At 36.4% G+C, this 15,606-nt stretch overlaps 4 protein-coding genes across 12 annotated transcripts in view; 2 read left to right on the forward strand and 2 right to left on the reverse strand.

Annotated features, from left to right (window-relative positions):
• LOC132184085 (uncharacterized) overlaps nt 1-2,646 on the forward strand; it is a 5,990-nt gene extending 3,344 nt beyond the window's left edge. Inside the window, exons 2-3 of the mRNA XM_059597576.1 lie at nt 1,064-1,266; nt 2,069-2,646. Coding sequence (XP_059453559.1) covers nt 1,064-1,266; nt 2,069-2,414 — 549 coding nt within the window. The 3' untranslated portion in view covers nt 2,415-2,646. The remainder of the gene's footprint in view (nt 1-1,063; nt 1,267-2,068) is intronic.
• A 1,578-nt stretch (nt 2,647-4,224) lies between these two features.
• On the forward strand, nt 4,225-6,021 carry LOC132171759 (protein MODIFYING WALL LIGNIN-1-like). The gene is made up of 3 exons (XM_059583189.1): nt 4,225-4,320; nt 5,248-5,432; nt 5,730-6,021. Exons 1-3 carry the CDS (start codon nt 4,225-4,227, stop codon nt 6,019-6,021), a joined length of 573 nt encoding a protein of 190 aa, XP_059439172.1.
• Nucleotides 6,022-6,160: 139 nt separating this feature from the next.
• On the reverse strand, nt 6,161-9,547 carry LOC132186528 (cell division cycle 20.2, cofactor of APC complex-like). Of its 3 annotated transcripts, none has more exons than XR_009440757.1 (6): nt 9,234-9,547; nt 8,451-8,726; nt 7,758-8,027; nt 7,081-7,662; nt 6,796-6,995; nt 6,161-6,465 (listed from the first exon to the last, which is right to left on the reverse strand). XR_009440757.1 is itself a non-coding variant. In XM_059600512.1 (5 exons), exons 1-5 carry the CDS (start codon nt 9,321-9,323, stop codon nt 6,855-6,857), a joined length of 1,359 nt encoding a protein of 452 aa, XP_059456495.1. In that variant the 5' UTR covers nt 9,324-9,547; the 3' UTR covers nt 6,489-6,854. The 3 variants fall into 3 exon arrangements, 1 of the variants encoding a protein (XP_059456495.1); XR_009440758.1 differs by lacking the exon at nt 6,161-6,465 and adding an exon at nt 6,485-6,504; XM_059600512.1 differs by lacking the exon at nt 6,161-6,465 and having other exon boundaries at nt 6,489-6,995.
• A 1,341-nt stretch (nt 9,548-10,888) lies between these two features.
• On the reverse strand, nt 10,889-14,681 carry LOC132168166 (gluconokinase). 7 transcript variants are annotated; one of them, XM_059579271.1, is made up of 6 exons: nt 14,525-14,681; nt 14,020-14,121; nt 12,446-12,500; nt 12,162-12,204; nt 11,536-11,615; nt 10,889-11,448 (listed from the first exon to the last, which is right to left on the reverse strand). In XM_059579271.1, exons 3-6 carry the CDS (start codon nt 12,489-12,491, stop codon nt 11,021-11,023), a joined length of 597 nt encoding a protein of 198 aa, XP_059435254.1. In that variant the 5' UTR covers nt 12,492-12,500; nt 14,020-14,121; nt 14,525-14,681; the 3' UTR covers nt 10,889-11,020. The 7 variants fall into 7 exon arrangements, with proteins under 7 accessions (XP_059435254.1, XP_059435255.1, XP_059435253.1 ...); XM_059579272.1 differs by having other exon boundaries at nt 14,020-14,126; XM_059579270.1 differs by having other exon boundaries at nt 14,460-14,681.
• Nucleotides 14,682-15,606: the final 925 nt, after the last annotated feature.

Genomic DNA, 15,606 nt, shown 5'->3' on the forward strand with positions numbered 1-15,606 from the left:
GGAAATTCTCCTTGGTACTTGTGTTTTATATTGTATGAGCTAACCGTTATTACCCAAGTTGTCTTCTCTTAGAAATCCACTGGTTTGTATTTAAACTCTTGCACACACAATTTAGATAACTGAATCTATTTTTTTTTTTCTTGATCTATGGATCTAACTGACAAGCGTAATTGTCTTATACTTTAAGGCTAGTACTGGAATGAATTCCATCCCTATCTTCCCTTTTATACCCTTAAGTTTCTGAAACTTCCTCCCCTTTTATCTTTAGCTTAAAACTAGAAAATCTCACACTAGTTGTTCTTTCTAAAGTCTATTTACCACAGTTCTCTTTTTGAGACACTGTCTCTTAACCTTCAACTACCTGGGTTGTATTTTTGCTCACTCACTAAGCCAATGGCTAAGAAGTGGTCTCTCTTTGGAAGTGAAGAATTGTCATCCACAGCCCTTGAGTGTTTGCGGTGGCATGATTGAGTGGAGCATTTTTGCCAATGCACAGGGCATACTTTCTGGCCCAGCCAGCTTTCAAGATTTGGGCAGTTCGATAAAGTTGGAGTTGCAACTGGCCTTGTTATCAACGATGAGAAAGATAATTATATTTGTCTGAGAAATTGGAGAGTATGTCCTCTCCATAGTCCATTGTTCTCTTTCAGTTTCAGTTTGCTCTTTCTTCTGCCATCTAGTTTTTGAGATTCAAATGACAGTTATTCCCTCAAATTTCTTTCAGTTTCTGTTTGTTGTTCTGTTTTCCCACCCTCTTGTCTTTCGAGATGCCAAATGAGATTCATGCCCTCAAGTGGACTTCTAATTGAGGGCAACTATTATTAAAGATGAAACAGGACTGTTGCTAACGCACCCAAAAGACAGTTACAGTAGCAGGACCCTTAATCTATTTATGCCCACACCTTAGACTCCCAATATGGAGTATAAGGCGATTGAGGCTGAGTGCCTTTCATTTCGTGTTGAGATTTTTTTCTGCATAATAACAATTATTCTTTTGCAACAGTGGTCTTCAGTTTTATGATAGAAGCAATGCTGAAATGTTACACTATTTTCATACCCCCAGGGTTCTCAGGTTCAGTTTCCTTCTCCTTCTGAATGTGTATACCCTCGGAGTCCTGCTATGGTTCTTGGTTCAATTGCAGCACTGGCTCTTATGATAGCTCAAATAATTATAAATGCTTCAACTGGGTGTATGTGTTGCAAAAGAGGTCCTCAGCCTTCTAACGCTAACTGGAGACTAGCACTGGTCTGCTTTGTGTTTTCCTGGTAAGTTTCATGTACTAATTGCTGATAGAAATCTTATTCCAGTCTGATTATTTTTTGTCTAATTCTCTAAGAAATATTGTTAATGAGGACCATCAGTCTCTGAATTTAATAGGATTCTTTCAATAAAAGACCTGGATTCTGACGGGCTTGAATATTAAACCCAGAGTGGTGTAACACTGTTCTATAAAATTGTTCCATGGTACATATAACCACTTTTCTGGTTTCTCGTTAATTTGGAGCTGTACCGATCTGTTAGCCATTTCTTATGTGGCCATATGTCTTCCTTGACAAGTGTAAGAGCTTTTCTGCTGTCATGCATAAGTTGTTCTTCCTGAAGTAGGTTTGGCACCCCTTGACAACTCTTATGTGCCCCTTTCATGACCAACCTGTTAAGTTTAAAAGCTGCTACATTTTTTATTTTTAAACTTGTGATTATTATTATTATTATTATTATTTTCTTTCTGATTCTCACTCACAGTAAGTTTTCTTGACGAAAGGAGGTGCTCGTCTTTATAGCATTTTCAAGAATCTTATCATGGAGAATATAGTCATGCTGATAATGTAGCAGTTGGGAAGAGCATTTACACCCTGCACTCAGTTCTCTTCATGGCATGAATAATTACTTTCACCTTGCACTCCTCTCTCTTTATAGCATAAAATTAGGCTAGGTGAATGTTATAAACACTGTTGCAAATGAAGTGCATAGGTGTATGTTGCTTTGGTCAGGATCTTTACATAAACATTTTTCACCTCAATCACTAATTGGTTTTCAATTAAAATGGTATATTTCACACTGGAGCAGGTTCACATTTGTCATAGCGTTTCTTTTGTTGCTGACGGGTGCTGCACTCAATGATCAACATGGTGAAGAAAACTTGTACTTTGGCAGCTACTCTTGCTATGTTGTGAAACCTGGAGTCTTTGCTGGAGGTGCCTTTTTGTCCCTTGCAAGTGTGATTCTTGGTCTTATCTATTATCTCAGCATTACTTTGGCGAAGAACAGTAACGAGCCATGGGGCAATCCTGCTGTTCCTAATCAAGGAGGGCAAGGAGGGATAGCCATGGGACAACCTCAGTTTCCACCACAAACTACCCAAGAACCTGTTTTTGTACATGAAGACACCTATATCAGACGGCAATTTACGTGATCGGTAATTTTTTGTTCGAACAGCGTCCAGTGAATTGTGTTCCTATAAACATGTGGCAATATGCTGCAGTCAGTCTTAAAAACGGTTGATCTTGTTGCTGGCATCGATAAAATTATTTAATTTTTCTTCAGTAGTTGGAGTTTCTTTTAGGGCTGTATATGTTAAATGAAAAAACGCACTATATTTGGACATGAGTTGAATGGATCAAAGGTTAAGAAATATGCTTATTCAATGGTTGTGATAATTTCTCAAAGATGGTTTGAGCTTTTCTTTTCCTTCCCATCCCCCAAAGATAATTTCTTCTCACCGTTGGACACCGCTCATATCATGGATTTGAAAATAGAAACAATATTTAAAATCGTCATAACATAACAGTAAATTCCGGAATTGCAAAAACTTGCTCCCTAAAAGGCACTGTGGGTGTAGGTTGAATGATTTGGCTCTCAAGTTATGCACCCAACACTACAAAAGAAACGAAGAGCTTTAAAGAAACATATTTGAGCATTGACACCTTGTGTAATAGGAGAATTGAAAACAAGTAGACTTAAATAGAATTGAATCAAACAAGAAGGGTGTACCACATAATAATAAATCTTTTCTGTTCTTAGAGCTTCAAGCACCAACATTGTCATGGGAAGCCCAATTTGAAAACCTCTAATAACCCCATACCTAGGACAATGGAAGAAACATCGTCGGGGAAGAGTACAACTTAAAATACCTACCCGTGCCACGTGTACTATAATGGCCCACTAAAAGATAAGGCTGATAGTAACAGCTTCTCTAAAAAAGAGAATATTTGTTGCTTGGCTACTCTTATGTGAAAATTTCGTTTTGTCGTAGCGTTTCCTCAAGCGAGAGGTAATTCTCAGCTTCTTCCTCGTGATTCTTACGCCTGGCTTTTCTTTTCTGTTCAAAGCGTTTGACGGACTCAAACGTTGGAGGTGTTCCTCATTGAGACGCTCGAGAAACTTCCTTACTCATTCTTTGTTTAGTATACAAGCATATATTAATCTCAACTAACATCTTCAATGTTGACAAATGATGACACATGATAGGAGGCATCTCAAAATAATAATGTCATCGATCAACAAATAGTAGTAGGCTGGTGGCATGAAAGTCAAGGTATAATTTGATTATAGAAATACGTAAAAGAAAATTAAAGAAAATTAAAGGTCCTTCATGCTGACCAAGTAATAAACCTTAAAACCGATCGAACATGTTCTCCGAACTTCAACGCTAAGAAAACAATATTAAAATATTGCTGAGATAAACCTTAAAGCCCGATCGACAATAATGTTCTCTGAATTTCAATGCTAAGAAAACCAACAATTCAACGAAGATGTTAATTCTTCGGGTCCAAGTGCTAAGAACATAAGATTTAAAGGACAGCTAATATAATATAAGTGATAAACTTTGTTTTGTCAAATCAACCCGGAATGTCCTCCTTCTCCAACGGGCAGATTCTCCCTTTGTCCTCCTCCTCTCCTATTCATCTGATCATGATCCCCCTTACCTTTCCTTGTTGTATTGTATTGTTTTCTATTTGCTCTTATAAAAATAAATAAAACGTGCTTTCACGACAATGTTCTCCGAGTTTCACTGCAACCTTCCTGGTCGGTCGCATATCAGCATGTGTTGCCTGTTCATGGCGTTGGGAGGTTGACATGTAGAATTTATATTTATTTTGGACCTTATAATTAATTCTACCACCCTTGCACCTCAATATATATATAAATAGTTGGCCAACTTTACGCTAAATTAAACCTCTCTTCGAACAAAGAGGCATAGAATTCATCGAGAGAGAGAGATTATGGATGGAAGGGTTGTGGTGACATGCACTGTTGTGGGACTCTTGGGGCTATTATCCGCTGCTGCTGGTTTTGCTGCCGAGGCTACAAGGATTACGGTAAAAGATTTAGTATACTTATTATTTCTCATATATATATATATATACACACACTAACTTTAAAAAAAAAAAAAAAAAAAAAAAAAAGGAGGTAACTTTACTTTAGACTCTAATTAAGAGGTGGCATGTTTGGGGTGACTTCGGCCACCCCCAGGCCCAACTGGAGTGGCCGGCCACCCCTTAATTCTATTTTATTTTATTTTTAATTTGGGATAGGAGCATTTTGGGGAAAAAAAAATAGTTAGAATGGTCGAATTGCAACAATTTGAAAGTTTGGGGCGGTAAAGAGCCGCTTTTTAAACATTGAGGTTAAAAGTGCAAATTGGTGAATAGTTCAAGGGGGTAAAATGTATTTTCCCCATTTTTTTTTTTAATAATTTTTAATTTGAAATTAAGGGTAAATTAGAAATTTTATAAAAAAGTTAAGGGTATAAACGTCATTGTCGCACTTTTAACTTTTAAAATCTGACGGAGGGGATTCAAATTTACTACAATTGAAAGTTCAAAGGCCCAAATTAAGAGATTTCAAAGTTCGGGGGTATGTCAAATCGCGTGGTAGTTCATAAGTCTAAAGTAAAGTTACCAAAAAAAAAGAAAAAAAAATAGCTTGTTGCCCATGTCTACTACATGGGGTTTTTAGTCAAAAAATTTGTACTGCTCTGTGTTTAATTTTTTTACTATATATTTTAGTAAACCCTCATACGGCATCAATTCAACAGGTACATTTTAGCAACTCCTAATCAGTACATGCATGATAATAGAGAAATTAAAAAACGAAGTGGTCATTGTCGAATTATCTAAAGTTAAAATATGAGTTAGTCTCTTTTAATTTCACCTGTCAAGTTAGAATTTTCTATTAATTCTTTGTCGATGGAATTAAACGATGCTGAAATTAATGTTAATTAGATTTTACTTTTATTTCCATAGCGTTCTCAGGTTTATGATTGTGCATTATACCCTGAGAGTCCAGCCGTGGCTCTTGGTTTAATTGCTGCACTAAGCCTTATGATAGCTCAAATAATCATAACCGTCTCAACCGGGTGTATCTGTTGTTGCCAAAGAAGATTTCAATTTCCTTCTGACAAAAATACGAGGCTAGCACGGGTTTCTTGGTATGTTTCATGATATACTAATTGCTGATAAACCCTCTTATTTCAGTTAATTTGATTCTTGTACAGATATCCTTTGAGAAATTTTCATTAATGAGGATTATCAGTTTCTAAACTTAAAACCATATTCTTCAGTGTGCCATGGTACAACTAACTCCATATATATAGTGAGTGCTAGGATTTTGGAGCGGGACATCAAGTGTATATTTATAAAGCCCTAATGGAATTAAAATGACCTTTTAAATTGGTCTCTTAGAGTTTTGGATTTGCATTGATTTAGTCTGTTTCATATTGGAGCAGGTCATTATTTGTGATAGCTTTTGTTTTGTTGGTGGTTGGTGCTGTATTTAATGATCAAAATACTGAAGAGAACATGTACTTAAGCAATGGCAAGTGCTATGTTGTGAAACCTGGAGTCTTTGCTGGAGGTGCCCTTTTGTCCCTTGTATGCGTGACTCTTGGTATTATCTCCTATGTCACCCTAACTTCAGCCAAGAACAGTAACAACCCACCGGCCGGCAATCCTAATGAAGGAGAGATAGCTATTGGACAACCTCAGTTCCCACCACAGAGGACTCAACAACCTGTTTGAACAATTTTTTGTTCCAACAGCATTTGGGTTCCTACGATTATTGGTATCGATCATCAAATTGCTCCAATAATCAATCAATCTTGAAAAGGATGATCTTCAATCACATTATGTTGTCTGCTGGCATCATCAATAAGATGTCTTTTAATTTGCTTTTCAGATGGTTTTCTTAAGTTTGTATGTCTTTTATGTAAGGGAAAAAAAACACGCAATGTTTCAATATAATGTATTCCACTATCAAGTTGTCGTAGAGATACATATATCTCTACGATTATTTCTTGGGCGCAAGCTGGAGTTCCTCGTAATGATCAAAGCATGCCCAACTTTAGATGTTTTGGTTCTTCATCAAGCCTTTCTTTCTTTTTGCTTGGAATTGATTTGCCACAACTACCAAAGATTACGCTGTAATAGACGCATTTGCAAGAGTGATCAGAGAGAGCGAGAAGCCTACAAGATGATGAGAGCCACTGTGAAAAAGCTCAGAGCCTGTATGGGTTCAAAAATTTGTAAAATTCTTATCATTTACAAAGTACGTAACACTGAAAAAAGAAAGCAGAAGAATCTGAAGTTTTCCACTATACAGTATAAGCCAGAACAACAATTGGGTTTTGTCACTTGCTTTTCGATGATCCTAATACCAAAAACAACTAGTACAACAAAATTTCTGTCCAACTTAAAGTACCAAGCTAGTGAACTTTACATTGCAAAGAGTATAAATAATTTGGATTTTAAGATGTTTAGTGCAGTGATCATGACACAACTAACTATTGTACTCACACTGAACATATCCAATCAGATTTCACGGAGACTATTTGAAATATGCTGCTTTATCCCAATTATCGGATGCGATTCACATGAGCAAAAGGCTCAGGGATTGCCTTGGGAGTAGGTTTGGCAACTTCCGGGACCCCAAAGACATTCCAGAATCTCAGTGTTTCATCCCCAGCTGCTGATGCCACCGTGCAACCATCTGGGCTCTGTAAAAAGTAGAGGACGAAAAACTATTAGGCTATGAACAGGGAAAAAAAAATCAGCAAGAAGATTTAAACTCTTTTTAAGTACCTGAGCCATAAAAAGAACCCTAGAGGTATGACCATTGAGCTCTGCCATCTTCACCATTGATGGGTACTTCCAAAGAATGAGCTGATTTTGAGTAAAACCATGAGAGCTAAGTAGCTCTCTCTCAGTCTTGCCCCACAGCAGAGAACAAACCTGAGAGCCAGTGTCGACAGAGTTGAGGCACGCACCAGTGTGGGTGTTCCAGAACTTTATGCACCTATCACCTCCACCTCCACCAGAAGCCAGCAAATTGCTCTGGAAAGGGCACCAAGCAAGGGCTTTCACGGCAGATGTATGGTCCTCAAGCCTGTGAAGCCACTGCGTAGCAGAATTTGAAGATGCTGTTGATCTGTCCCAGATGTGGAGGAGATTATCATTACCTCCACTCGCCAATTGCTGGCCTGAAGCTGACCATTTTAGCCCACAAACCTCTTGGCTGTGGCCTCTGTAGGTTTCAACAATGTGATCTCTGATTCTCACATCATTGTTAATGATCAAACTGTCCATTCCTCCGGTTGTAAGGATATGATTATTCCATGCCAGAGTCCCCACTCGCATTCTGTGACCACCTTTCAAGGTTCTTAGCTGCAAACACAACAATATAATAATTACAAGCATTAGCACAATTTTATATCAGAAAATAAATAAAGAATATGAAAGACAATGAAAATTTGAAGAACCTGTCGATTGGCTGTTGAATCCCACAACTGTACATCGGAATTGTTCAAGCCAATAGCAATGTGCCGGCCATCAGGAGCCCAGCTAACACTTGTAACGGGGCCATCTTCCTCATCAATACTGACAAGTTCAGAAGTAGAACCATTTGACGCATCCCACAGATAAACTGTATTTCCAAGCGCAATTGCGAGAACATTGCAGCTTCCCCAGTCCAGTAGATTCAGGTAATAATCATCCACAAGGTCAGGAGCATCTAATGTCCTCTCAGAAGTCTAAATATTATCAAACCAAATTAATTAGACCATAACAGCTTTCAAAAGGCAGCAAGAGAACTATAGGAATAAATCAACAAAGCAATAAGATTAAACCAGAAAGGTAACATGAATTTAACTAATCAAAAACTGAGTTCACAAATAGCGCTCATTCTCAAAAGATTCGCCATATCCTCCATATGCAGATAATCCCCCTACTCTTTATTATGTTCACCCACATAATAAAATTCAAATGGCAGCATTATCATAGTACCAAAAGACTCCATTTTTTTTTTTCCCATTACTCAACTATTTCAGCAGTTCAATTCAGAGGTCCACCCTAATAATCCATAATTGACATTAATCTGCCTAACTAGATGCTAAATTTACTCAAATCCATAATTTCTATGAGACATCCATGAAAGACTAAAATCATATGCCCACCTGAGGAATATGTCGTCGGGGCTTTGCTGGCTTATCACTGTGGAGAGAAGAGGAGAATTCACGTGGGATCAACTCCACCGGGGCAGGTGGCTTGTTCTTGAAGGCAAGAATTCGGGTCCGGTTCATGTTGAAAGCCTCAGCCAGCCGCTTCCTGTAGGCCTCTCTTGCTGGTGAGCTTGCAGCCGGGTTCTCCTTACCTTCTTTCCTCCCTTCTGTCAGCATGTAATGCGCGAAATCGAAGTCCATTGCTGATCTGTTTGGAATGAACCTATCCAACTGCTTATAAGCAAGAAAATTATATTAGACACTTCCAATAACAGCAGTTATTCTTATCTTCACAAAAAAAATTTAATCACAAATCTCTGATTTCAATAGATATGTATTTAATTCCTACTTAACAAACCCTAATTTAAGAAAAACAAATTACGTAGTGCCAATTTGAGAACCATTTTAAAAAAATAAAAAATAAAAAATAAAATTTGTCCAAAATTCAAATTCAGTAAAAAAAATAATAATAAAATCGAAATATTCATATAAAGTTGAATTTTTAAAAATGAAAATAAACTCCCCAGAAGTTTAATGAAAAGGAAATTTAATTTTTTTTTTTCACAAATGAAATTGAAGATAACCCAATTCAAAGTTCAATACATGAAGAATCGTATAAAAAAAACAATAATCTCAAAACCCTAATTAAATTTAGTAAAGAATTAAAAGAAATGGTAAAAACTATTTGAAGCAATAACAAAGATGTACGCAAAATAAAGGCAAGAATTAGGAAATTACGTTATCTCGAGCATTCTTTCTCTGCATATATTGTTCTTGAAGTGGGCACCGAGACTGCCCCTTCAAGTTAAAAGAAGTTCCTGCATCCATGACACTAAAACAACCAAAAGAATATATATACACAAAGCAATAGATAGAGCAAAACCCTCAAATAAAATTATCAAATAAATAAATAACAAATGAAGAAACAAAGCCTGCAAAAAAAAATATTTAGATTAGAGAAACAAAATATAAAGATTGAGAGAGAGTTGAGACGATCTTTGAGCGCTTTGGTTCGTGCGTCGTTTCAGAGCGAGAGAGAGAGAGAGAGCAACAGAGAGAGAGATTGGGGTTGAGCAATGAGACTAACAAGAGGGTTTATATAATAAGAGAAATGCGTTTCTCAAAAACAACAAATTCGGAAGGTCGCAACGGCTGTTTCTGAGAGAGCCGTTGAAATACGTGTTGACGAAAAGGTCCTTCCTTTGTAATCTCCTGATGACCAAAATGTCCTTTGTTTTTTTTTTTTAAATAAATATTCCAAAACACCCTTGTACTTATCTTAATTTTACCTTTTAAACTCGTTTTTAATTTTTAGATAACAGTTAAGTTTACCACGATTTTTTTAAATTAGAGAAATGAAATGTTATTTTGTGCTATTTAAGATTTTTCGAGCATACTCAGCTGATGTAATATGCTCAATAAAATAAGAGTATTATGAGTGAGGTGCAGCAGCCTTGAGTGCAAATTTTTAGTTGTATGAGTTTAATTTTGTGTTTAATTGTTCGGAGGCATTGACATTGTCCATCCAGGCACTTCTTAACTAAGTATTTGACATGGGGTATTTTGTATAGAGGATTTGCATGTCAACATGTCTCCCGGTGTCATTTATTCATCAAATTTAATTTATGTGCACTTAACTCAAAGAAGAATTACTCTACTATTGTTTCGAGTTAGACTAATCTCCCTTCGAGCTAAAAATATTCTAAAAACTCAAACCTTATTTATACTTTACATCACATCAATCAATTCAATTTTCGTTTTCCCTTTCAAAACTCTTTATCAAACACTTATATCCTAGTTTCTCTCGACATACTAATGTCCATTCAATAAATTAATAAAATATTTTGTTAAAATAAAAACATTAATTAGAAAATGGGTTAAAATGTGTACAATACTAGTGCACTGGGCACCTAGCAAGCATTTTGTGCACCCCCTTTGTCAAAGGCATTCTAGGAGAAGAAAATGAGCATGGCAGAAAATAAGTTATTTTTGAGCCAAAGAGTGATTGCGCATATATATACGCAGAAAATCTGACAAATTCATCCACCAATTAGGTTGATAACAACAGCTGAATCGATCTCAAAACTCCCTTTGATTGAACGAAGACAAAGAAAGTAGAAGCTTTCTTCTCAACTATAATCGTACATTTATATGGGATTTGTCCATCTTGGGCTATTTTTCTTGCAATCACACAACAACGAGAAAGAAACTGTCTCTGTTTTTCACTTACCCTTCACTTTTCTTGAAAAAGATTTTCCCGCAGAACTTTCTTGTCAATGGAACATAACATAGCTAACATTCTAGAGATTGCAACCATCATATTCCATATTCCATATTCTGAGAGAAAGTAAGACAATCAAAAAATGCAAATGAGAGTTAAGAAAATGGTAAATTTCCTTCAATATCTCCAAATTCAATATGAGTTAAGTCTTACAATTCCCTACAACAGTTCTTTCACACCAAAAATTACAAGAATTTTAGTTGTCTAATATAACTATTTCCAATTCAATTGTTGAAGATACTGGTTACAGATTCTTATTCTCCTGAGGTGGAAAAATCCAAGTGTATATGATACTTATAATCGTCTGTGGACTTAGAGTGGCATCTACCTTAAATATTCCTTCCAATTCATCTATCTGAAGCAAGTCTAACTGAGATTGCAAAAGCTTAGCAGGCATGAAATGATTCCCTTCTGCAGCTCTTTTCTCTAAACGAGCAGCAAGCACTTCGGCCGGGGCATCCAATAAAACAAACTTTACCACACTGGCATAGCTTCCCACATCATAATTTGGGTCAGCAGATCTGAGAATGTTTCTGTATCGCTTCTGGAGAGCAGAACACCCAAGAATCACAAATTTTCCACTGATTAAGCTCTCTCGTAAGGTATCCTGCAGTGTTTCAAGCCATGGAATTCGATCTTCATCTGTTAGTGGGATCCCTTTATGCATCTTTTCTGTTAAGTCAAACAAATTAACTTACTGAAAAGTGTAAATCAGATTATATAGTTTTCATCCAAAGAAATTACAGATAATATGAGTACCTTTATTTGATAGTGGGTGGTAATCATCAGCATCAAGAAAGCTGCCATTCATAAATTTTGCCAGCATCTCACCTATTGTGCTGTTGAACCAACATTTACATCAATGAATACAAAAAGAAACTGTGATATTAATATTAAGAAGGTAAGTACACAAGGTTAAAAAAAAAAAGTATAGGAAAGAAAAGATGGGAAACTACAGTCCTGAACTACTACTCCATTGCAATGTACCTCCAAAATATTAAGTTTTACAATGTACCCTACTTAATTACAAAGGGGCTGCAATGTCTCCCTTCTATTTGTTTGGCAAAGAATTAATATAATAAAAAAGAATTCTTCTACTCTCTATTTGACCACCAACAAGCATCAGGGGAATTAACGAACTGAATTTCTTTAGTAATGTTGCTTGACAATCAAGCTACATGAGATATAGGTGATTTAACAGGGCCGTTTAGATCCTTGAAATGTTTGCTATTGCTTCTTAAATTGGTTTTACAATACTATGAGCCTTAACAGAAATTTCTGGGATCTGTAAATCCAGTCTTTATTCAAAATCAAAGCAATAGCAACATACAAATGATTTTATTGCAAAATCAAGGTACAGATGTCAGATGAGGGTTAAGACTTACGATTTCCCAGCACCACTGACACCCATAATCACAACAGCTATTCCTGTGAAAATAAATAAATAAAATAGAAAATCAATATATAAAATCAAGAGACGAACATGTTGAAGAAAGAAAGACAAATGGTTTGATTCAGAATTTCAGAGATAGGAATTATAATCACTTTGAGCATCAACCAATTAGGGAAAGAAAATATGATGCGTAGAATTACCTTTGAGACCAGAAGTCATATTCAGACAACAAATCAAATTATCTACGTAGCCTTAGCTTATAAATAATTTATACACCTTTAAAAGTGAGAAGTGTGACTGATTCTTCCCCTAGATAAAGCATGGGGATCCCCTGCACAAGAGAGCACATGCTTTACACGCACAAACAAAAACAACATAACATGCTGTTGTTAAAGTAAAATAAGGCAACAAATTAAATAGGAGAATGCCAAGTATTGCATTTCAACTCAAACAAGTAGTTATTCTATGTGCATTCAAAACCAACAAAAGCTTGAGCCATGAAAAGTGCTGCAACTGCTTGATGAGTCACCATGGTTCAGAAAACCAATCTGTACATTGTCTACAGTTCTGCCATTACAGAATCACTATATAAGCTTAAGTCAATAATAGTTTTCTTTGACATCACAGTCAATAGCTGCAAGTACTGATGTTACTATTACTTCTCAAATACCCAATTCCAGCAACAGCATTGCATCAAATGCATATGATGATAAATCAGCCAAACTCAATGTAGAAATGTCACATTGTCGGATCATGAGCTGCCATTCCATCTAAAACCAATTGGTGTTAAGGGAGACAAATTCAAATCTTTTACGGACCTCAACATCGTAGCCAGCAGACCTGTTTTGAAAGCAGTCGCAGGGAGTAGTATTTTGTCCCAACACATATTACTAATAAGACAAAAGTATGCCAACTGCCAAAAATTTGATGACAATCACTGATTTATAACTTTTATAACCACCCTTAATGATTGAGTTTGGCTGATAAAGCAAAAACCACCATTGTAATTTTCCTTTCCTCTCATCTTACCCACACACGCGCGCACACAAAAAAAAAAAACCCACTCTTAATGATGTTCCCATGATGGAGACAATAACCGTTATCAAGTCCAGGGAAAGAATAGCAAGAGGTTGACATATTTTAAGATCGTACCCAACTGTCATTCAATGGAAGCAGGTCTTGTCTGAAATTTCAGAAGCTAAAACTTACAACTTACAATTTGCAATATGTTTTTTTAACTGCAGCAGGTGGGTCTGATAGCAATCAGACTCCGCAAGATCCAAATCTGATTAAGATTACATATACAAAGATCCAACTCTTAACAGAAAACATCAGATTCTGAATTCCAATCTAGAGTACCAAAAGAAAAAATTACTAAATCCAAGTTTAAGTCAGATTATGAATCTGAGTCTAGCATTTAAGATTTTGGTAAATTGCCCTCCTGTCCTCATTTACATGCACATATGTGTGTGTGTGTATACAATATACGGAACAAAATCAATCGGATCATTTCTACCTAGATACAGGTGCAATCCAATAAAAGTCAGATTTAGTAGGCCGTACTCAAGCACTAGCTACTTCAAAGTAGTCTCAATTCCTTACTTTTGGTCACCAGAGCAGTCTCAATTCAGAGTAACAAATTCAATTGCATTTGGATCCTGATTTTAACCATTTGACAGCCCTTCTCATACAAATATTTAAAGAAGAACTTGGAAACCAACTAGTAATCAGACAATAATGACTCTCCGATCTTCACATTCACATTAGCACAAACATCTTAAAGCCAACATTCATGACAGTTGAGGTATTCAAGTAAACTTAAGATTTTTTGGATTTGTATATGAACTTACCAAAGCAGTCTCAATTGCTTGCTTTTGGTTCTCTTAGCTGCGTCTTCAGGTTCTGGACAAATTTTCTGTAGCTTGAAAGCTCATCAGAGTTGCATCGACCACCTGCTCTATCAAATTACAGTGGAAAGTCAGTGACTTTTACAAAGAAAATCAACCCGCGGGCATCAGGCGCTCCTTTGTGTATTGTCCAGTACTTAAAGTTGAATAAATTGATCCTTTTAAATGGAGCCCATCACAAAAATTGAATTGCATTAATCCCAATTGATGATTCAAAAAGCATTCAATCAATGTAATGCCACATGAACTTAAGACAAAGGATTGAACTCATTTCAGACAAAATGGGTCCAACTTAATAATTCATGGATACCCCAGATGCCAATCAAACAAGAAAGAACGAAAAAAAAAAAAAAAAAAGTCATTCACGAAAACAAAAGCAAAACCTTGAATACTCGTAATCGGAAACGAAGCCCATTACCCCACTTCCATATAACAAATTGATCATCACCTGGACTTTCGTGCCACTAATATCACAAACAATCTTAGCGTAAGCCGAATTTCAAGGTTTTGATTGTTTCTTTTCTTGTTTGCAGAAGAATAAGGAAAAAGATGGTGGCTGGATAGGCTTGCCGAACATTGTTGACCAAATTGCAGGATGTTTTGAAACGGATTCTCACTTGTTTAGTTGTTTGATTGGAGGGACGTTCGTTGATAAAACAATCAGATTTTTACGTCAAACTAATCGCAATATGCCATGTGTCATACGCCCAATAAAACAAAAAATAAGCCATGTGTCATACGCCCAATAAAACAAAAAATAAAAACAAGTGTGGTGGGATGGCGACGCACCACCGGAGGGCGTGGTGGGTCACAATGGTTGTAGGTCCCATTGGCGAGTTGGTGGAGTTGCCCCACCATGCCCTTTGCTATGTTGTCAATGACCCAAGACTCAAGGTGATTCACCCACATTCTTGGTAGGTTGGTAGTTTTTTTTTGTTTTTTTTTTTTTCTGAAAAAATTCCAATTTCATTGAAAAAGGATTATGAGCATAACACCTTACATCACACAACATACAGCTATGAAAAATCGTAGCTTACATCATACAACATACAGCTATGAAAAATCATAGCTGAAGCTACGAGTTTACAAATCATAGATGCTTATATCAAAATTAAACATTCAAGACCTATCTATGCCATCAATATCCGCTAACCTATGACTATTTTTCAATTGTAACACAAGTTCTACTCCAAACAGACTCAACTCAATGCATAGATAGCTCATCTTTCTCGCTCTGAAAACAGATTACATCCACAACCCAAAGGTCTGGACAATCCTTATTTAAGCAAAAATACAGACAACAAAAAACAGAGAAAACTCAGCCCCAACAGAAAAACAGCTATAAAAGCACATATATGCTCCTGAGAAAACTAGATCTACTCCTCATCGACCCAAAACGGTCGGAAAACTACATCATTTTCCTCGTAGATCGCTCACGAGAGCAGATCTAAAGAGAAAACTATTATTCAAAACAAACAAAACAAGTAACACAGCCAACAAATCAGCAACGACCGGAATGGAGGTGTAGCA

Source organism: Corylus avellana, chromosome ca1 (assembly GCF_901000735.1).
Source record: "Corylus avellana chromosome ca1, CavTom2PMs-1.0".
Classification (NCBI taxonomy): Eukaryota; Viridiplantae; Streptophyta; class Magnoliopsida; order Fagales; family Betulaceae; genus Corylus; species Corylus avellana.

Excerpts from the sequence above, each read along its gene's own strand:
- LOC132186528 (XM_059600512.1), bottom strand. The coding sequence starts at position 9,323 with ATGGATGCAGGAACTTCTTTTAACTTGAAGGGGCAGTCTCGGTGCCCA. Across the intron at positions 8,727-9,233 it reads GAAAGAATGCTCGAGATAAC|TTGGATAGGTTCATTCCAAA; the intron begins GTAATTTCCTAA and ends GCTTATAAGCAG. Across the intron at positions 8,028-8,450 it reads CCCGACGACATATTCCTCAG|ACTTCTGAGAGGACATTAGA; the intron begins GTGGGCATATGA and ends GATAATATTTAG.
- LOC132168166 (XM_059579268.1), bottom strand. The coding sequence starts at position 12,518 with ATGTGCTCTCTTGTGCAGGGGATCCCCATGCTTTATCTAGGGGAAGAA. Across the intron at positions 11,616-12,161 it reads GTCAGTGGTGCTGGGAAATC|CACAATAGGTGAGATGCTGG; the intron begins GTAAGTCTTAAC and ends TTGGTTCAACAG. Across the intron at positions 11,449-11,535 it reads CCACCCACTATCAAATAAAG|AAAAGATGCATAAAGGGATC; the intron begins GTACTCATATTA and ends TTGACTTAACAG.
- LOC132171759 (XM_059583189.1), top strand. The coding sequence starts at position 4,225 with ATGGATGGAAGGGTTGTGGTGACATGCACTGTTGTGGGACTCTTGGGG. Across the intron at positions 4,321-5,247 it reads CCGAGGCTACAAGGATTACG|CGTTCTCAGGTTTATGATTG; the intron begins GTAAAAGATTTA and ends TTATTTCCATAG. Across the intron at positions 5,433-5,729 it reads AGGCTAGCACGGGTTTCTTG|GTCATTATTTGTGATAGCTT; the intron begins GTATGTTTCATG and ends ATATTGGAGCAG.